The sequence below is a fragment of the Myotis myotis genome, unplaced genomic scaffold (genome assembly GCF_014108235.1).
Source record: "Myotis myotis isolate mMyoMyo1 unplaced genomic scaffold, mMyoMyo1.p scaffold_m19_p_5, whole genome shotgun sequence".
In the NCBI taxonomy this organism is placed as follows: domain Eukaryota; kingdom Metazoa; phylum Chordata; class Mammalia; order Chiroptera; family Vespertilionidae; genus Myotis; species Myotis myotis.
Window position 1 is genome coordinate 54,949,270 of NW_023416357.1, and position 22,635 is coordinate 54,971,904.

Here is a 22,635-nt window from a genome sequence, read left to right on the forward strand (position 1 = left end):
GTGACTGTCAGGCAGGTAGTGCATACAGGGTGGAGACACTAGACAAAGGGGTGATTCACATCCTGGTTGGTACAAAGGGAGACAGTATGAGATTTTATCACACTACTCAGAATGGCACACAATTTAAAACTTATGAACTGTTTATTTCTGCAATTTTGCATTTAATATTTTTGGATCAGGGTTGACAATAGATAACTGAAACCACAGAAAACGAAACTGGGGCTAAAGGGGACTACTGTATATTTTATCCACAGGGTAAAAGAGTCTGTTTTTATAACAGCCTTAGTTTTAAAGGAAAAGACATCAAGTGCATGTCACCTGGCTTCTCCTTTGACACAGACACCAACTAAGTTCCAACAAAAAGGTACAGGGGATGTGAGTCTGACCTTTCCTCAGTTTGTGATCATCTCAATTGTCTTTGAAAGATGGCACATCCTCATTGAAGGATTCAGAAAGACTAAGTCTGCTTCTCCAGGCCTCCAAGTTAAAGAAGGTTTCTATATCCTGGGACACAGTCTTCCCAGCACTAACCTCTGACTCAGGATCACCATCTGAGGGTGGGGGGTGGGGAGAGTGGGGCATACCCAGGGATCTGATGTACTAACTCTGAGCAGGAGGTTGTATTACCTCTTGCTTTTCCTGACCTGTGTCTATATGACAGTGTTTGAGGAAAAAAGCTTACACCTATCTCTTAGCCCACTATATAGTACCATACTGATGCCAATTTTTCAGATATACCATGGCATGCAATATATTCAAGCCAGATCAATAAAGGCACTGTAACAAAATATTCTATAATCAAACTCACATGGTAAAAACACTAGTTAAATCTAAGGACTATATACTTTCAATATTGAGGGCAAGTTACAGAAAGACAATACTCCTTAAGCTCTATTCATTAAAATAATTTTTCTAAAGTCGTATTTTCCTGGGGAATTTTGCCTTAGTTATGTTGGGTTTAAAATGAGCAGCAATGCTAAATAATGGGTTTGGAGTCTTCTGTGTGCTGGCATGTACAACATTATGCTTTAGAGGATAGCTCTTAAAAAAAAGAATCCAATTTTATTATTAGGTTTTGAAAATCAATATATCCCAGGTAAGCTGTCCTATTGGTTAGCTTTTCTTTAGAGGTAAAGCATTATGTTAAGTTTCTTTGGGTCTCTAGATATTTGGCTTTTAAAGATACACATCTTGAAATGGTTAATTTTACTAATAACAAATGATGTTAGTTTACTCAGATTGCTTTTACTCTGAATGAAGATGATTTTATGAATCTGTAAATGTAATTTCACACCTTGTCTGTTCTATAAAGAATTTGATATTTCCCCTGTGCTAATCTATAATAATGAAAGGGCAATATGCTAATTAGACCAGACGTCCTTCTGGACGACCTTCCTGACAAAGCCGGGGCTGTGAGGGAAGCCTGGGTCCCGGGTGCCAGAGGGAAGCTGGTGCTGGTAGCCAGGGGAAGGAAGGCCTATTCTTGCACTAATTTCATTCATCGGGCCTCTAGTATTAATTAAAGCAAGGGTGACCCTGTTTCTTTGGCAGAGAAGGAAATGAATATTTTTATTGCTAATCGTGTGCCTGGCTAAATCAGTTCAAGAATGGTATATAATAGGTCATGTTGAGGTTGCATAACACCATTACAGTATGGAAAAGGTCAGCAAAGTCCCCTTTCTTTAAAGGCGTATTGAGTATGACAGGGTCATTTCCAAATGTCACTCACCATCTTATTAACAAACTATAGGCCCAGTGCACGAACTCGGGGTAGATTGGGGCCAGGCCTGTCAGGAAAAGGAGATGGCAGGAGGTTGGGCGGCTGGCCCGCCTCTGATCGGGGCCCAATCAGGGCCAGGCCAGCTGGGGGGAGGGGCCACAGGCTATTGGCCAGCGGGCCCCACCCCAATTGGGGTGGGGGGACTGATCTGGGGTGGAGCTGGGTGGGGGGAGGAGCTGCAGGAGATTGGCCAGTTGCCCCTGCCCCTATTGGGGTTTGGGGGGCAGGCGATCAGGGGCGGGGCCAGCCAGGGAGAGGGGCTGTGGGCCACTCAGGGTGGTGGGGGCCCATCAGGGGCAGGGCAGGCCAGGGGGCGGGGATGCGGGGGGTGGGAGGTTGGCCGGCTGCCGCGCCCTTGATCGGGGTGGGAGAGTCCAAGCAGGGGCGGGGATGGATGGGGAGAGGGACCATGGGAGGTTGGCCAGCTGGCCCCACCCCCCGATCAGGGGATTCGTTGGCCACAGTGGGCATGATAGCGACTGGTTGTTCCAGTCGTTACAGTGTTCCGGTCGCTGGCTTTTTATATATATAGATATAGAAACCACATTTAATAGGTATATAAAAAAAGACCAAAAAAGCCTTCTCAAAACCACAATACTAAAATTAATAACTAAATGGAAGCTCCTTTGATACTATTATAAACAACCTAACCTCACACTATGACAGTCCCCTCTTCCCATTAATTTACATGTGTAGTTGGTTTTTACAAGTATAAAATACCTTCACTGGAATCTGGACTGGAGTTGTTCAGCTTGGCAATTTCCTCATCTCCTTTAAGGTCCTCTTCCTTTTCCTCATTCATCTCAATGTCATGTATCTTTATTTGGTCCTTTTCCTTGTGTTTTTTAGACTTCTTTTTGGACTTCTTGTGAGACATTGAATGGTTTTCTTCCATAGGCTTTGGACACTTTAGTAGAACTGAATCAGAGGGTAAGGTTTCCAGAGAAGTCCTAGAGGTATATTTATCTTGCTGGTCCTCACAGTTACTACTGTTTTGACTAAAACTGTCAACAGGTAGGTCTTGAGTCCCCCGGCCTTCTGGAGTGCTAGGGGAATTGGAGTTAGAATCTACAGTCTGAGGAGGGTTGGAGGCGGGCAGGTGGTTTGAAGGCAGTGGTGGAGCGGTGGGGATGGCAGCAGCTGCAGGGGGCGGCAGGAGGCCTGCAGATTTTTCACTGGTGGAATTCAAATGACCATTTAATGTTGGCGGCACTCTATTTGTTAGGTGAGATATTCGAGCTTTTTTATTCATTAAAGGATCAATGAACTCTGACTCTAAAAGCCGTTTCTGGAGGGAGGAACAGAAAAAAAATATGAGCCAGTTTGCACTAAAATTCAATATATGCATCCCTGGTTACCATAAGAATAATTGAGTTATTTTATTCATACTTAGGTTTATCACTGGTGTTGAGTTAAACCTTTCTCCAAACTTAAGCAAGAACAAACAAACAAGCCACAAAAACACAAGTGACATAAATTCTTGTCTAATGTAAAGAAGTAGAATCTGGCAAATACAGGGGTGGGCAAAAGCAGGTTTACTGTGCCACGGTGACATTCTTGAGTTAATAAAGCTATTGTTAATAATCATAACCTGCATGTCTTTCCATACGAACAACTATAAACCTACTTTTGCCCACCCCTGTATATGTTTGTTGGAGTTCTTATCTTTTTGCTCATACAGCCCCACCTGAAGTTCTTTCAGAGACTATTGCAATTTATGTGAATTTTACCACTCAGGAGAGTACTAAACAGAAGTAGCCTCCTGACCTATTTATAATAAATAAGAGGAGGACGCAGTTTGTACCATTTCACTCTGTCAGAACAATAAGCCTACACTTAATCTCTAATGTAAGATGCTCCAGTTATGAATATTTTGACTATCATTTATTATTTTACCTGTCTGAAATGGGAACAGCCAGCACCTTCAGAGTAATTTCTCCAAGTATCTCTGAAATACTATTCATTGTTAAAATATTACTTACTTTTCCCCTTCACTGGATTAGAAAATAAGTCTTAATAACTGGTCCATAAAAATGATATGGAATTACTGTTTCAAACACTTAAAAAATCATGCTAAGATTAGCCCAATCCAGCAACATTAATATTTAAAAAGAAAATTCAGATAGTTGAAAAGTATAAAGCATACATCCAATGAAATACTGTGGCTTAAACTGCAGCTTGAGATAAAATAAGTTAATCATCCCATTAATTTAATCTGTTTTCAATTTAGCAATTGATATGGTACCCAGTATATAATCAGGTCAGAAATATAAGCAGCTTCATGGTAGTGGCATTACAATTGAGGCTTCTATAGATAATGTACATGCAAGGTCAGAAATGCTTTTATTTTGTTCCTCCTCTGTTCCTCACAACAGGCTGCTAATATTTTCTGACACAAATAGCCTTTACCCAGCGCATGCTTGCGGCTTGTCACACATCTGTCCTGCCTCTCTAATCCTTGGGAGGGGAGTCCAGAGAGAGGAGCATTCTGTCAGCAGTATGGGACAAAGAGGTCTGTCCCACTGTCCGTCCCAAAGACCTTTGAAACTGAGAGAGTTCAAGGCTGGCCGGGCCCTCTGAGAACCAAGCAGGCTTGAACTCTAATACTCTCCAGGATCTCCGTACCTTTTTCCAAGACAAACTGAATTGCTTAGGGGAAACTAAGCCAGATTAAATTTCTAATTGCAGTGTTCTGATTGGGATCTAATTGAAATTATTTTCAGAAAATAAAAATGGCAAGAATTTTTTGCTTGCTTGTTTTAAACATATTTTTTCCCCAAGAATATTTTTCTGGAACATGTTTCAAATAAAATTAAATATATTCAATTTTCTATATAATATGAGACTATATATAGTATTGGATAGGTCTTCAAGTTAGTGACCAAATGGAAAAGTAGATAATCTTACAAAATGTAAGCTTTAAAAATGGAAAAGCAAGGTAAACATTAAGTACTTTGACAAGAACTGTAGTACAGTGGAGAACAGTTCTGGGCTGAGAGATGGTATTTGAATTCCAGACCGAGTTCTGCCATAAACTAGCAATGTGAGTTTGGGCAGACAAGCAATGCATCTTCTGTGGCCTCACTTCCCTCACATATAAATACAGGAACTGAACTAGATGCCCCAAAGGTCCGTTTAGGACTATGACTGTAATTCTATGAAATACCTGAGGAGAAGAAGCAATGTCTCTACTGGAACATACAGGAGATTCTGAACGCCTGGTGCTGGCAGCATTCTGAGATGCATTTAGTTTTCTGTAAAGGACACACATGTTCCAGTTATGGAGAGAATTTTCATGATAGAAAGCTTACCCTTGCTTCTCTTTTCCCAGCTCAACACTAAAATAACAATGACTAAAATAATCTTATATGCATCATTTTTAAAGGAAAAGAAACTTACTTTGAGAGCACAAACTCTAATGAACGTCTGTCAATTTCATTGTATCCAGGCCAATCTCTCTGAAGCTCTTTGAAAACATAATCCTTTAAGGTATATGAGAGGTCCTTAGGATTCAGATTAGCTACCTGATACATGGTGTGAAAACAGAACAGAATATTAGATTCTTTTGCTCTTTACTAACCTAAAACAGGTAACCTTTTGGAGTTATATTGAAAATAACTGCATCAATTGGCCACAGAGGGACTGCTCATTTTGCATATACATGCTCTCAATAAATGCTGTTCAACTTTATTTGGGGAATTAAAACTTTATGTAAATAGCTAAAAGAATTTCCTCCCTAAATGGCCATTGCACTTGTCATATTTCTAATCAAATAGTAAGCTGACATTAGGCAAAAAGTTGAAGATTTTTTAAAATAAATTTTTTCTAGTCAAAGAAATCTAAAAGCAGTTATATTATCAACATCATTGTTATCATTATTATCTACTTTGATTCCTTAGTCACTTGTATTAAGTAGAAACCAAGTAGTGCCCAAATGTTAGGTTGCAAACTTTCCCTTCAGTAATCAACAGAAATTATCTCCATAAATAGTATCAATTCTGACAACTTTGTCATTTTCTTGGATAATAAGAACCACTTATTCAAAGTCCTTGAAATTCCAAAAACCAGTAAATGGAAACAAATCAGAATAACCCTGAAATGACATACAATTACTGTTATTAGTCTGCCAGTTTATTCCCAAGTGTAATCTTTTCTTATCCCCTAACTACAATTCCTAGAGTGTCCAGTCCTAGATTCTATTAACAACACAAATGTACTGATTGAGGAATCAAACCGAGAGTCATTTTTAAGGCTGGCAGAAAAGGATTCCTCTTGTCAGTTCCTACTGGAAAGGTCTTCTTTTTAATAACTTGACTTCTGTGTAAGTACTATTAAATATAGTAGGATAGTATATGCTTTTCTCACAGCTCGGCAGAATACTAATATGTTAATACTGTCATAAAGTAGATAATGGTAGGCTTATCTTAAATTTAAATTTGCAAATAAACTGACATGAGATACCAGACTTCTCAAAGTGAAATAATATAACAATCCTTAGAGTTCCTATTATCCGGGGTACTACACATGCTAATAACACCCCAAAACTAGAGATTATGCTTTTACTCTCTCATAAGAGTTAGTATCATGCCTTTAATGTAAGAGAGAATAGATAAAAACAGACTTAAAAGTGTTATTCTTTAAATAATAGATGAAAACCTGCAGGGTGTTTTTTTTTTTTTTTTAATGATGAAATTTAAGAACAACTTTGAAATGTTTCTGCTTTAGAAAAAAGTTCACAGATGGACATCATCTATGGTGGATTTGAATGCTAATCAACATTTATAACCCAAAGTCAGTATAAAAAATATAGGAAGTTCCAAACCATTGACTTTAACAAAATTTATGACCTACTTTTATAATTAAGCTTGTGATTGTAAGATAACTGATCAGAACTAATACTTCATACACTCATATCCTTTAATGAAGACAAGTGATCTCAACCTACGCAATAGTAGAATACTGGGCAAGACACTATGTAGTAGGTAAAAATATTCTAGTTTATACCAACTAAAGACTGGTAATACATTGTACAACTCTGCCTATATAAACCAATAAAAATTATGACAATCATTTAGGTGATTCAATATTAAAAACAGACAATAGAGAGTCTTGTTTACTTTTTTAAAATGAAATTTCAAGATAAAGTTTATTTAACCCAAATGAAGATAGTGACTCAAAACTTTAATTGTTTAACAATTCAGAAGCCTCTAACTTATAAATCCTAGTATAAATGCCCGCATTTCAATTAGTTTTTAATTAAGTGTTTAAACAAATGCTTTAATGTAATATTCAGGAGCTATATTTCATATAGCAAAAATGGTCCTGAAATTTCTCTACCTCAATAATAATAATAATAATGGTTACAGCAAAAACAAGCCTTCTTAAATGAACTTCTCAATAAGAAGGTAGGTGGAAGGAACTCTCTCCTGCTGTTCTTACCTGTTGCAGAATTGCTCCGAGAGAGTTCTTGTCTTTTTGATTGACACCATCTTTCTGCAGTCGAGCCAGCAGCTCAGGTTTCTTGTAGGCCTTCAGTGCCAGTAAGTGAATCACCCTGTCCCTATATGGCCGCTGAGAAACACTGCTGCTGCAGTGTGTCTTTCGAATTGTATTTGCAGGGTTCATGGGGGTTGACCGTTTCCTCTCAGGCACTGCATCTGATAGAGCTTGAGGTGCTTTCCGAATCTGCACTCTTTTCCCTACAGTCCAGAGGAAACGATATTTGTTACACATTTGTGGGTAATAATATGAATTAGGAATTTTTTGATGAAATCATTTATTGAAATAAATATTTATTATAAAAGTATTTTGGCCACTTGGCTATGCATTGATAATAATTAGTGACACTCATCATAGCAACAAAGTGGAAATTTTAAGGATGTAGGTATTTGATGTTAAATGAAAATTTACAGAACTTAAACATCTTACATATTATTTCTAAAATTACACCTAGAAAAAAATTAGAATGAAACTGTATAAGATCCTCATTTTATAATGTCTGAGGTGTAATCTTATAACTCATTTAATATACTCTAAGCTCCTAACTGCTCACTCTGGTTAAAAAGCGGAAACAACTGGTAGTGACATACAATGAGGGGCAACAGCTTTAGGTACAAGTTTAGCAACTAGAAATAATGGCGAAGTAAAAGCAGTCATTTAAGTGCTATGGTCTAGGGTGAAAATGACTGGCTTAATGGGGCAGGAGATTTACTAAATAATTCTGTCCATGCTAGGCTCCGGAGGCCTGGCCAGATGGGCTGTTTGAAACCATCCTATCGAAAGTAAAGGGGAAAGGATGAATTTGTCACTAGCTCTTATTGTTCTTTACTATCTGGACTTAACTAATTTTAAATATCAGATCAAAACACTGCACAACTAAGGAATTCAACATTAAAGGGATATTGTCCCACGATAAGAAAAGCTGTTAAATTAGGGTGCAATTAGAGTTTTGGAATTAGAATTAGATCTGGTTTCTGAATTTTTCTTAATTTAGAGACAGCTAGATCAATGTCATAAGGGCTTTGAACAAACTGATGATCATGCATCAATTATGTGTTGGGGAGGGCACTGCTTTCAATGGGATAAGCTCAAATGGTAAAGTGCTCTCTTAGCATCTGGAGGGTTCTATGATAAATACCCAAGTTTTCCTACTTGTACTTCTTTGTGGAAAAGTTTCATGGACTAATGCCTAATGTCCACTGTTGCTTCATGTTAGGCTGCAAGCTCCATGCAGGCAGGGCTGTGGCTGCTTTGTCCCTCAGCAGACCTTGATTCAGAATGTAATGGCTAGCAAAGTGAAAGACTAGCAAAGTGTCAAAGCGAAGACAGCAAGAGAACAATTAGATAGTAGAGAAGCCAGAATCAAAACGGTGTATATTCCCACACTGCCAGACTGCCAGAATGGGAAGACACTGAACTTTCTAAAATGGCAAATGCAAACCTCCCAACCCACCATTTCTCAGCTGCAATAGTGCTAACAAACGGTACTATTCTCTGAATTTTTAATAGGGATTTGGTGGGGGAAGAGAAAAAATTGGGGTCACAAAGGTTTCAGAAATGCTATAATTTCAAACTCCCTTCCTCTTGAAACCTTTTTAACTTACTCTGACCCAAACAAGATTACTGTGGGGTACCCCAACTCCCTAGGGAGGGAGGTGGGCAGAGAATGTTTACTTAAGCTCAACACACCATGACTAGTCATTTAGAATTAATTCAAGCCAACAAGACAGGCAAATAAAACTGAAAACACAAAGTGACAGTACTTCCTCTGTGTTCTGGGCTGTCTTACTCTTCTGTACGTCTGACCCACCTCTGATCCTCAGTCTCAGGAGAACCCCAAGGTCTCCTGAGTTTACCCGCACCCCTCCCTGAAGCAGACATACAGCAGACAAGTGAGGCTCACTCTGCCCTTAAGAGGGGTGTAAGTATGATGTTTGAATAGAAAATAGAATCTGGACAGGGATATGACAGTGTTAGAGTCACCTAGGGCCTAATGCTAGACTGTCATCCATTAGTCAATGAATCTCTTCATTTTTCTTTTAAATTGCCAGTCATGAGGTAACCCATTTCTTTCAAATGCTGAAAGAACAGCCGAAACCGGTTTGGCTCAGTGGATAGAGCGTCGGCCTGCGGACTGAAGGGTCCCGGGTTCGATTCCGGTCAAGGGCATGTACCTGGGTTGCGGGCACATCCCCAGTGGGAGATGTGCAGGAGGCAGCTGATCGATGTTTCTCTCTCATCGATGTTTCTAGCTTTCTATCTCTTTCCCTTCCTCTCTGTGAAAAATCAATAAAATATATTTAAAAAAAAAAATGCTGAAAGAACAATCCAGCCACACTGGGCCAATTAGTTTTATGCAAAAATTACTTGCTCACTGACTCCTGATCAATTTGTGCCTATTCAACTAGGAAGGAGTCCTCTGGTAAAGGTTAGAGAGCCTACAGATTAGTGCTGTAAGTGGCTAAAGAGTTCAGATGCTAAAGAAAATGAAAAAAGTAAAGCTGGAAAATGTCAGGGTCAAAGTGGAAGGAAAAAAGGCTTTATTTTTATTTTTTTACATTTGCCTCAGAAAAGCCCTTTTAATAAAGCCTATGGGAGAACCTAATTCTCTTCCCAGACCCAACCGCTAATCAATTCCCTGGGTTCCTTATATAAACAGCAGTAGTAGGCCTGATAGGGTTGGGTAATCTAGGACTATATCTAAACTGTTGTTTCATAACAAGGGGTCCACTTCTAGCTTCCCCATTTAATGAGATGGTAGAAGTATATAGCACTTCATCTAATGGCTGAGTAAATTGGAAGGTAAATCTTAAAACAGTACATCAGAAAGAGAGCAGGGATTGTAGCCATCTCCTGCAGCTGTTTTTCTGTTCTGTGGAACCTGACCAGAAGCCCTGACAATACTGACCCAAGGCTTTAAAAACACTGGCAGGACTTTGATGATGGTGTGACTGCCATGGTTAAATACATACTCCCCTGCAGTGGAATCCATCTCCACCATGTGGCATTTATGACCACTTTTCAAAAGGTTTGCTATCAAAATATATTTAGACAACAGATACAAATTGTTAGAACTACAAAGAATCTAGATGTATGTAGTTCAAACCCCCTTAATTAATATTTGAGAAAATTAAGGTCCACAGAGGTGAAATGATTTGTCTGAGGTCACTCAAACATGCACTAACTCATAAGAAATGAGAAGGATGGGGGCAGAAGTTAGGAAAATTGGGAACAGAATCTGAGAAATTAGATTGGTTGGGTTGTTTTCTATACCTAAGTAAATATTAGCATTATAAAAATTTGTAATCCAGTACAATTCTAGAATTTTGGTAGGAGTCACTGAGCAGACTTAAGATACTAGTAAACCTGAAGCAATGGTAGTGATTTTTTTCCTTTTTAACAAACAGAAGGATTATAACACAACAGTGCTTACCACTGATATAAATGCTATGACTCAAAGTAGAAATTCGACTGAAGAAATAATGTTTTCTACTGCACTTCTCCAGGCAAAATAGGTTTTGGTTCTTTTCAGCCCACAAAAGGCTTTCAAAGCTCATATTCTTGGGTGACTAAGCCAGGTGACCCCTAAGGAATACTTTCCCTTAAACTTGGCCTGTGCCCTAATTCAACCGACAGAGGCTTGGCCGGGCATTATGCCACCATAATCCTACAATGGGACCAGCATTATTCCCATTTATCCTCTAGCCTGGCTGACACTGTTGAAAGAAACCTTATTCTTCAGGTACCTCTAAGTTGGCATAAGTGAACTTTTGGCATCATTTTATATGATATATTCAATTATGAATTAAAGAGGTAGCTCCTATTGTCTTAAGAAAATAACATAACGTGTTAGTGAGGCCAAATTCATATCATTTGCTACTTGCTGATACCAACAACTTGATATATAAAAGGAGAGGTGGAGAGGTAATCATAATCTACTTCATAGGGTGGTTGTGGTATGTAAAATGCTAACCAGTGCCTTAAACATCACAAGTACTCAATAAGGGCTGGGTAATATTAATATTGAAGGGTGACTGATTGCATTTTAGAGAGCTGAATGAGTCAGGTAGTTTTGAGATACTGAAAAATGCAGGAAGATATACATTGAGATACCTAGAAGGAAAGACACATGGTAAAGGACTAATGATGGAAAAAGTTAGAAGAAAAAAAATCAAAACATGGGATAACAAAGAACAGTAAATAAAAAACAACAATAACTGAAAAGCCCATCTGGATACTAGTCTTTTGCTCCCCTCAGTTCAGAGTTGATGAGACTTTTCTTAAGAGTAGCTTGTCCAGTTTTGAACTTTGAGGTGAAGAATTGAAGGTAGTACAGAGGAGAGCAATAAAAATAATTAAAGGGTTGGGATGCAGGCCATATTAAGAAAAGTTAAAAGGAGCTGGGGTTATTTGACCTAGAGAATAAAAGGCTGAGGAGGTTAATGACAAGATTCAAGACCAGAGAAAAATACTGTGCTGTGATGGTGAGTGGCTGGGGCACTGAGGACACAGCACAGAGGAGAAGACTCAGCACTCAGTCTGGCAGAGTCCATTGCAGGGCTTCCATGTGGGAACATGTGTGCAAAGAGGGGGGCCAGCTCTTCGAATGGCATAGATGGAATGTGGTTCAGATTAAAACTTAGGTGACCTCAAATCTTATGTTGGTCATTCCCAAAAATATAAATTATTTGTAGTGCCTATAAAAAACCTTGCAAATTCTAAAATCCCCATACAATTAGGGAGTATATGGTCTATGTCAGTGGTTGGCAAACTCATTAACAGAGCCAAATATCAACAGTACTTTTTCAAAATAGGCTCGCCCAGGCCGAAAACCGACTTCTGCGCATGGGCCACGAAGTTTCAATTGCATCGCACTGTACGCGCGCCCGCACGTGGTATTTTGTGGAAGAGACACACTCAAGGGGCCAAAGAGCCGCATGTGGCTCGAAAGCCACAGTTTGCCGACCACAGGTCTATGGGATTCTGGGTGCTAAAAAGTCTGTTGTGTAAACTGCAAATGAACTGTACCTGACCCTATCAAAACGAACAAAAACACATGGACATAAGGAGCACCCAAGGATCATTCAATGGAAAAGTATAGTAATCATTGCTGACTCTCAAGCTTTGGAATAAATCGACATAAGGGTTTTCAGCTAGTTATACTGAGAGGGAAAAACTGATTTTGATGGCTTGAGTCTTCTATTCCTTTGTCAAACACACCAATTTGTCTCACTATTTCTAAAATGGTGGTATTGGACAGTAAAAAAAAATACATTTAAAGTGACAGGGATAGCAAATTCATAGTTTGTACTTAAATATAAATGCAGCAGATCTTGTGCATTTTAAAAATAATCTGGGATTTAGCCTGCTAATACAGAAATTAATTAAGGAAGGATAAAAGGGAAAGAACGAGGGTTGGAAGTTGCTAGCTCACTCAGCAACAAAGGGAAGGTGAAAGTCTCATGGCTGGTAACTTACTGGGCAGGAGCTGGACCCCGTGGGTATAGACATGAATTGTTGTTAAACCAAACTCCATGTATCTAAGCTAAGCATCAGGTCCCAAGAGCACTGGCTTTGTTCCAAAGAAATACTTATTAAAGACACTAGTGGAGCTTCTCAAAGCTGACTGTATTGTAGTTAGGTCAGCAATGGGAAAATTACAGAAGCAGGATTCTAACAAACTATGGAAAGATATTGATTAAGAGATTTGGTTCTTCAAGAGACTATTTCTGTGAGCATTTATGTTTCCAAATTAATATCCTTTCATCATTTACTATCCAGTGACTTATGTTACTAAACTGACCAAAGCCTCAAAGGGTTCATTCTCAGTCTTGACAATTCCCTTTGTTACTGTTAACAGTCACTGTGACTGAACTCTAAAATTGTTAGGGTCACTGCTTATAAAGGAGAGACTCATCTTGCTGGTCTGGTCCTCCTTCCCTTCAATCTGATGCATATGAGTGAACTGATGAGAAACAGAATGGAAGTGGGGCAGGCTCTTAATTAATGGATGAGGATGAGGATCCATAAATGACATCACAATTGAGGTACGAAGGAGGCATAACCCTAATGCTTGCTATAAACACATCTTATACTTTTGTAATAAAATTCACTATTATGCAAAGATCCTCTGAAAATGGAAGCAAAAGCTGCAACAATAAGATTATCAACTCATAAATCCTACAAAAAGATTTTTGTAAAAATAATCCTACAAAAGTGCAAAACAAAAACCACACCATCCGCCATTGAAATTACATCATCCAATGACAAAGAAAATACAATGGTACCACTCTTACAACTCACATAGTAAAATAACTTGACCAGATCTCAATATCATAAAATAATAACCATTAGCTAACACAGAATTCAGATTTATGAAAGAAGTAAAAGCTTTAAATCTGTTCAATTAACCAGTAGTCTGAAGAGAATAAATGATTTTTGACAATGTTATCTAAACTGTTCTGAAAACTAATTTTTGTGTTATCATGAAATTAATATTACCAGTATTTACCTACAGTGATCTTGCAATATTCCCATCAATCAGCGAGAAGAAGAAAGATATATATACAAACCTACATATGGTCCACCGGGTTTAATAACTTTTGTGCTTCGGTTGCGGGATTCCTCCTCTGCCTGGGTCATTCTTTCTCGTGTCATCTGATACGAGTCGTTTGTTGCACACACTGTAATTTTATCTTGTATAAATCCCAGGCAATTGAGCTGGGAGGCTCCAGAGCTGTCAAGTAAGGCGATGGCTTTGTTAGACATGCCCCTCATTTTATACAATAAAGTACAAGAAAGAATTGTACAATCCTAAAATCAGCAGCCCGAATAAGAACCGAAATCCTAAAATAACTAATATTAGTAATATTTAATTGTAAAGACTATTTAAAATATTTGAGTTTCTCTTCTTCATTTCATGTCACCTTTTTTCCCATTTTTGTGAAAAGAGTGGATGAAGTGAGCTCTCAGAGATAAAATCCATGAAATTTTTTTGGAAAATCAGCATTTGGAGTGAATACCAGAATCCTGATGAGTACTATAGTTCTTTCATTTAACAGTCAACTATTTTTAAGAATTAGCTACCACTGATATGAGAAACGTTAAAAGTTCACTTATAATGGGACCATAATATACATAGTTGATAGAAAGACTAGATAAAACAAACACACCGCAATTCTTTTGATTTTTAATAAGATATTAATTTTAAAGCTAAAATACTGCCACATTAAAACTTACTTTATTATTATTAGCCCAAAGATTTTAAACATTTGTAGAATTTATATTTAACACTTTGTTAAATCTCTATTTAAGCTGACCTATTTATATAGTAAATATTGAAGAAAATACTGGATAGATTTTGTCAGAAATAATTACCATGGCCTTAAAACAGATTGGACTATAAAAGTAATGAAATGCCATTGCAGCTCTGATACTCGATTTCCAAACTTATTTGGAAATAGCTTTGTTATAATGCTAAAAAAATAAGAGTTAATAAAAATTTATTAAATTGCTAATAACTGTACAAATGCTTTCAAAAAATCAGTTTATTCGTCTCATAAATATTTATGGAGCAGAGACTGAATGCCAGCAATGTGTGAGTACACAGCCTATGACAAGGACTGAGACAGATCTGGTCCCTCTTCCAAGGAGCTCTCTGCCTAATGAGTGACAAGGATGAGCAAATTGGAAATTATGACATGATGTGATAAATGCCAGGGGTAGAGAACTCCCAGGAAGTGCTGCATCTGGACGTGTGGGAGAGGGGAGAGGCAAAGGCTTCCTGGAAGAAGTGATGCTCAAGTGACCTAAAGGGATGACTAGACAAAGGGGAAGAAAGACAGCAATGTTCCAGAAGGATGATCAACCTGTGCAGACCCAGGGGGAGCAAGGAAGAGTTTTTCAGTTAAGCCAGAGGGAGTTATAAAGGACAATTAGAGATGAGGCTGAAGAGGGCCTGAGATGTACAATACACTGGGCATTGAGGCCCTGGTATGGATTTTGGACTTTATCCCAAGAATAAAAGAAGCTGAAAATATCTCCTTTGTATTGCAGAAAGATCAATTTGGATAAAGAACAGATTGGGAGGAAGAAGGTAAGAGAGCAGTTAGGAGGCTACTGAAGAACTACAGGCAAGAAGTGATGACTTGAACCGGTGTAGGGTGGTGTGGATGCAAAATAGTAAACAGATTCCAGAGATAGTGAGGAGGCAGAATTGATAGGATTTGGTCAGTCATTGGCCATAAAGGGAGAGAGTGGGGAATAGAAGTTAAAAGATTGTGCCCAGGTTACCAAATGTGTGGAGCTAACACTTATTGAGACACTGGGGTGGGGTTGGAAGAGAGAAAATAAGTTTTGTGTTGGACATGGTGACTGAAGAAATTAGGAGACATCTCGAGAGGGAACCAACTGTGAAGAATACTAATATTTAGAATAAGCAATAAGAAGATGAAAAGACCATAGCAGACTGAAAAGGTAAGCCAGAAAGGTAAGCCAAGGAAACCAGAAAAGCAGTGTGTCATGGAAGCCACTGATTCAGAATGCTTCAAGAATCAAAGTGGTCAACAGTGTGCAATGTTGGCAACAAATCTAGAGTAATAAGAAACTAATAAGCACTCACTGGATTCAGGGCAAGGAGGTCAAGGACTCCCATTGGGGAGCAGTTTCAATGGAATAATGGGGACTAAAGCCAGGCTTTGGCTCCAGAAGTGACTGCAAATGAGGTTATTTATCTTTATTTTCTTTTTAAATCAGACTCACCTGAGCATGTATGAATGCTGAGAAACAGATAAAGGAGGGGAATGAGAGAGGGAGGGAGAGATTTAAGCCTCAGGGGAATCAGGATGGAGAAGAAAAAGAGGAATAGAAGATTGCAGTAGAGTACAGAAAAGACCACAGGTGGCAGAAAGTTTGAATTCCGAGATCTCCCATTACTTACTATGTAATTTACATAGGGAGAATAAGCTGAATGTGTTGCCAATCACAATGAAGTTTTAGTTTGCACAATTCAAGATTAAGTTAGAACTCTTTCAGAGATGTGTCTTATTTTACATCTCTGCCTACTGTGCTCACTTGAAATACAACTTTCTCAACTTGCACAATTGAAGATCAAGAAACAAATCTTTACATGAAAACTAAACCCTGCAAGCAAGAAGGTACTCTCTAGAATTCCCATTCATCCCTTTTCAACTGAGGTACCTTAAAAGTTCAAATACACTGACATCCTATCCTATATAATAAAAGCCTAATATGCTAAGTGTCTGGTTGTCCACTCGTCCGTTCAACCAATCAAAGCGTAATGTGCTAATGATATGCTAAGGCCGCTCAACCGCTTGCTATGACATGCACTGACCACCAGGAGGCAGACAGTTGACCAGTTGCTATGACGTGTACTGACCACCAGGAGGCAGAAGCTCCGACTGGTAGGTTAGCTTGCTGCTGGGGTCTGGCTGATTGGGACTGAGTGAGACGGGCTGGACACCCTGGAGCCCTCCCGCCGTCCCTGGCTGGCCAACCTCCCGCGTCCCTCCCTGGTCCCGATTGTGCACCGGTGGGGTCCCTCGGCTTGGTCTGTGCCCTCTCGCAATCCAGGACCCCTTGGGGGAAGTTGGAGAGCCGGTTTCAGACTGATCCCGCAGGTCAGACCAGGGGACCCCACTGGTGCACAAATTCGTGCACCAGGCCTCTAGTATGTATATAAACATCCTATGGTCTTTCTCTATCCTAGCTCACTGTTTCCCATACTTGAGTGCTCCAAACTATGTATTTTCACTAGGTCTGTGAATGAGCAAATTTAAGGAATTTTTGAAAAGTAAATTTGACTTTGGGATTTCCTCCATTTTACATAGGAGAAAGTGTGGTTTAAGGAGATTTATAAAGAAAGATAAGAAAGGAGACTAGTTAATATGTAGTTTTTGACCATCTATTTATTAAGCATTTAATTTGAGCTGCACCAGCATTGTAAGACTAGAAAAAGGGCATAAGAAAGCCCCTGCCTTTGAGGAGCTTGCACAATTGCATGAAAGACAGGATCCATGGGAAAAATAAAAATGAAATCAAACAGAAAGGTGGATGCAGATTAAAAAGGTTTGCTTGCCAGGTTGAGAACTGAAAGTTTGAGTACTTTTGGTTTTTTAGTGGCAAATTTCAATTTATACCATACAACACCATTTTATAAAGCACTTTGAATCATACTTTTATACTTGGATCACACTTTTTATACAGCACACTTGGATCATATTATTGCATTTGCTCCAATTTTTTCACAATAATTATTTCTTTTCTCTTGCTGCATCATGTATAGTTTTAAGTGACCTTAAATCAGTGGTTCTCAACCTTCTGGCCCTTTAAATACAGTTCCTCATGTTGTGACCCAACCATAAAATTATTTTTGTTGCTACTTCATAACTGTAATGTTGCTACTGTTATGAATCGTAATGTAAGTATCTGATATGCAGGATGGTCTTAGGCAACCCCTGTGAAAGGGTCGTTCGACCCCCAAAGGGGTCGTGACCCACAGGTTGAGAACCGCTGCCTTAAATCCTTCTTCAAACAAGCAAAGTAGAAATAAGCACAAAGGATATTTGTGATGTAAGGGAGAAACCATATCACCTATGATGATATGACTGGTATTGAAGAGGGAATTAAGTTCTTTAACATGTTAAGCACCATGTCAGTCACTGGTGACTGACACTATACTTTCCATCTGGACTGGTCAGTCACTGGTGCCGCCAGCGTATCGGTGAAGTCAGATATTGCGGGCTAAACGGAAAGGAAGACAAAACAGGCTTGGTGCTTAACGTGTTAATAAAACTCCTAAGGGGACATTGTTCAATTTGATGTCAAAATGATATCACTATCCTATCCTATGTAATAAAAGGCTAATATGCAAATAGACTGAACAGCAGAACATCCAAACAACCAGTCGCTATGATGTGCGCTGACTACCAGGAGGTGTGCCTGGAACATGGTGGACATTGGTAGCAGGTGGCAGAGCACAGAACATGGTTGGCATCGGCTGCAGTGGGATGGTGGAACAGGTGAGTGGGGGCACCAGACCAAGACGGGGCACTGGTTGTTGTCATCGGGGAGAGCCTCTGGTGGTTATTGAAAATTCTTTGCTCCTGTGCCCACGGTCACGCCTGGTGCTCGCACCTGCTGCCAGTGCCGGCCCCACTCACACCTGCTGCCAGCACCCGGCGATGGCCCCACTCACACCTGCAGCTGGTGCCAGAGCTGCTGCTCATACCTGCTGCTGGGACCCAGCGCTGGCCCCAATCGCTCGGCACCGTCAGCAGGTGCGAGCGGTGGCTGCCGGCCCCAATCGCCCCTGAGGGCTTCTTCACCTCCCCCTGCTCCTGAGGGGCAATCGGGACAGCAGCCACCACTTGCACCCACTGATGGTGCCAGCCCCACTTGCACCCACTGCTGGTGCTGGCACCAATCGCTCCGCATCGTCAGCAGGTGTGAGTGGGGCCAGTGCTGTCCGTGCGTGGGAGTGGTGGCAGTGGGAGTGGGACTACAGGCAGACAGGGGACCGGGGCCACGGCGGGAGGGGCTGGGTGAGGGCGTAGAGGATGGGTCGAGACCCACCCCTGTGCCCACCACAGCCTCTTGGCCCACAGTTCCTTTCAAGGTGCACAAATTTGTGCACTGGGCCCTGGTAGTATAATAATTCTCTAAAGACAAGAATTCCAGGTGAATGCACCACAATTAGAAATTGGTATATAGTGTGGTATGCCATGAACACTGGACTAAAATTAAGAGAACTCAGTTCTCATTCAGCCTAGTCACTAACTAAACAATTATGTAACTGTGGGTAAATCACCTGTAAAAAGATGGGGTTGAACAATTACCAAGGACCCTTATACTTGGTGATTCTAGAATTGATTGTAATACTGTCCCATAGATCTTTCTGCAATGGTGAAAATAATTAATATCTGTGCTGTTCACTCTGACAGCAACCAGACACCTGGCTATTGAGGCTGTAATGCGTGGTTAGTCTGAGTGAAGAAGTAAAAGTTTTAAATTTTATTTCACTTTTATCAATTGAGATGTAAATAGCCACATGTAGTCATTAGCTATTCCAGTGAATAGTGCAGAAAGCTCTATAAGACTTATAACATGCAATTTATACCAAAAATATAAGTTTGGAGGTGGGCAATTTTTAGAAAGCAAAATTAACATATACTCAGGGGAAAAGGCAGATTAAAAGGTAGTTACCTTAAATGAGAGGAGAAATTTAGAACTCTTTCAGTGATGTGTCTTATTTTATATCTCTGCCTACTGTGCTCACTTAAAACACACCTTTCCCTTCTCTTTCTCTCATGCACAGCAAGCATTAACACAGTTTCAAGTGCAGCGCAGACAAGATAGGGATGGATGGCCCAGGGCACTTTGAGCCAGTATCAGTGACTCCTGGGAGGTTAAGGGCTCTAAGGCCTTGTCTTTATCCACAGGCGGAACAACTCCCCCTACTCAAGGGGCCCATTCTTTAATCAGAAACAACCAGAGCAAAGAAGAGTGAAACAAGTAGCGTATTGTTTAAAGAGAATCTAAGTAGATAAGAGTTCCATGGTACCCTGGGATGTGGGTGTGTAGTCTTGTATTCTTTCTTTAAAAAAAAAAAAAATGCTATGCTGGGGTTAATTTCTTATTTTCATTCTGCTGCAGAATAAAGATTTTTAAAAATCTACTTTAAAATATGGCTTGCATAGGGAAGAAGAAAAAGAATATGCAAGGTATATAGGATTTTTTCCTCCTTTACCCTTAAATACTAGTCTTGAGTGTACTATAAAAGGCACTCTTATTTAAATGCAGTGAATATAAACTTTTTTTAAATCCCCAAACTTGTCTTTAATAAAACAAGCAAATAAACCATGTTTTATAAGTTGAAAAAAAAATCTGTACTTTAAAAATCCCTCAAGAGTAAGAATGTTAAAATTTTTGTGATCATTGCCCACAGTGACAAATATAATTACTAGCATAGAGTAGGTGCTCAATATTTCTCAAATACTGTAAATAAATGAGCTTTGCCATTCAATTCAATAAATATTTATAAATGACTACTATGTATTTTATTGTTTAATTTTTTAAAAACCCTCAGAGAAAAATGATTTTTCCCTTTAGCATACCCTGAAATGTACTTACCTGGAGAATCTCTGCTGAATGCAGTCAAAGCTGCCTTGAGGGTTGTCTTTACCCACATTTGACAAATAGAAGTTAAATGTATGTACTTCATTGATGGGATCATTTCTGGGAATTTTGACAAGCTAAAAGGAGAGGAAAAGAGAAAAACACCTCAAATTATAAATTTTCTATAAAATGATCTGATGGCTGACCGTCTTTCAAGTAACATTCACTTTATGCCCGAGCCCTATTTTGCATTTAAGTTACCCAATCATCTAAGAAATTTGGCAGGTATATCTATAACTCACCATATTCTCATATCCACTTTTTACCCTAAAGTGCCAGTAATCACTTCTACCCAGCAATTAGTTTATGAGAGGAACCATCTTCATTGCAAATAAGCAAATAATTACAGTTCACATGAAAGAGTTACTAGTGAATTGGCCAAAAAATTCGTCCTCTTTTGAGCTACACAGGTTCTGTTTGGCTGATACGACCTCTTGCTGAATAGCTTCTAGATACTTAAATGCTCTCTACGATAGCTGTGGCCTATGGGCTTAGTTGGTGGAGTGTCATCCCATGCATTGAAAGGTTGCTGGTCCGATTACTGGCCAGGCCACATGCCCAGGTTGCAGGTTGGGATGCAAACAATAGATGTTCCTCTCACATTGATGTTTCTCCCTCTCCTCCCTTCCTCTCCTAAAATCAGTTTTAAAGAACACATTTAAATGCTTTCTAAGATAAAGTCCATGTCCCAATCTTTTGCTCTTTTATGATATATACATATTTAATTTAAATCTTCCAACATTGAGTAATATTTTTGAATAATATCTAGCAGCATAAGGTGAATGCCATAATTACATTTACAGCAAAATGAACCCCTCATTCATCCTTATACTTATAGACCAGGGTCAGCAGCCTACTGAGATGGTTTTGCAAGGCACAGTGAGGCTGAGCCCCAGGCAACACTGTGAAACAGTATGTTTTCCATGCTCTTGCTCAGTCTGGTTTCTCTGCTAGATGAGGGAAGGGATAGGACTGCTCTAGACAACTGAGCCCCTGCACCAGGGTCATATTCCTGGCACATGGTAGAAGCTTCATAAACATGTGAACAAATGAACTGGAACATTCTCACTGTCTTTCAGCTGTTCCACTCTTTCCAGCTCCTGAAACCTTTCTTCCCTTGGGTCTGCAGGGGCCACCATAGGGACAATTACAGAAAGGATTTGTTGGCACGAATGTAAAATATGACATCCTGCTGTCCAGCCCCCAAATACACATAGTCTTAGTAATTTAGTACAAAACCGGGAGGGGAAAGTGCTGTATAATTCTCATTCTTCTCCCCCCTTTTGTCCTTTCCATGATTGGAAGATTAAGACTCAGAGTTAACTGGCTGTCGGGTGTGTGTGGATGCACACACATACACATACACATACACGTACACTCATTAATGTGCTAAAAAAATATAAGTATGTATGACCTCTACATCAGTGGTTTTTAGAGCTGCAGCAATGCAGATGGTACAAACTGACCTAATCTCAGGCGCTTCCTGGAAAAGATCTGAATAAGATGTCATCAAGTGATCTTTATATCTTCAAAATTTTAAAAGCTTAAATTACATGGTCTATAGATGTAGTATATCTAATTTCCTGAAGATGGTACAAATTAGATACAAAATTTATTTGTATCAATATCTAAATATACTCTTACAAATAAAATGGATATACAAAGGAGTACTAATGTTTATAGCTGGTAAGTCTGCATAACAGTTTGGTCCCATGGGCAGTAAAGCAGGAGACTGACTCAGTGGAAAGAGCAGGTTGTATGTGACAATTTAGGCAGGCAGGGGTGGGTAGGGTGGAGGGAATGGAGACTTCAGAACTAAACCAATGGGACCTCAGAGGGAACCAGAGCCTGTTGGTCCACTCTGTGGAACTGTTAAGGCCACATCTAAGGTGGGATTTGAAAGCTGTCTAATCAAGGGCAATAAATGAGACATTTCAGAGACTAGATGTGAGGAAACTTGCGAATACTCATCACTCATCTCTCTGACATACAGGAGCCTATTCCACAGTGAAATAGGAGTCAGTCCTTTCTTCCAGAAAGGTCACAAAGCATTTCTTATCAACTGGCCTTTGAATTTACGGAATATGAAAATGAAATTACTGTTATTAGTGGGCCTAGGGTCAACTTCTAGGGACTGGGCTAGCCACCGTGGGAAAAGAAAT

General features: G+C 39.5%; 1 protein-coding gene across 4 annotated transcripts in view; it reads right to left on the minus strand.

Annotated features, from left to right (window-relative positions):
- The window catches only part of ELL2 (elongation factor for RNA polymerase II 2), an 86,752-nt gene that overhangs the window by 10,279 nt on the left and 53,838 nt on the right, over nucleotides 1–22,635 (minus strand). For 3 of the 4 annotated variants that reach the window (XR_004967686.1, XM_036310394.1, XM_036310393.1), the window contains 6 exons: nucleotides 20,429–20,550; nucleotides 13,852–14,015; nucleotides 7,220–7,479; nucleotides 5,180–5,304; nucleotides 4,947–5,034; nucleotides 2,501–3,068 (listed from right to left, as the gene is read on the minus strand). Coding sequence is in view for 3 of the 4 variants with exons in the window: in XM_036310394.1 (XP_036166287.1) it covers nucleotides 2,501–3,068; nucleotides 4,947–5,034; nucleotides 5,180–5,304; nucleotides 7,220–7,479; nucleotides 13,852–14,015; nucleotides 20,429–20,550 (1,327 nt within the window). In the remaining variant the exon portion in view is untranslated. The remainder of the gene's footprint in view (nucleotides 1–2,500; nucleotides 3,069–4,946; nucleotides 5,035–5,179; nucleotides 5,305–7,219; nucleotides 7,480–13,851; nucleotides 14,016–20,428; nucleotides 20,551–22,635) is intronic. The other variant, XM_036310395.1, reaches the window with a different exon arrangement.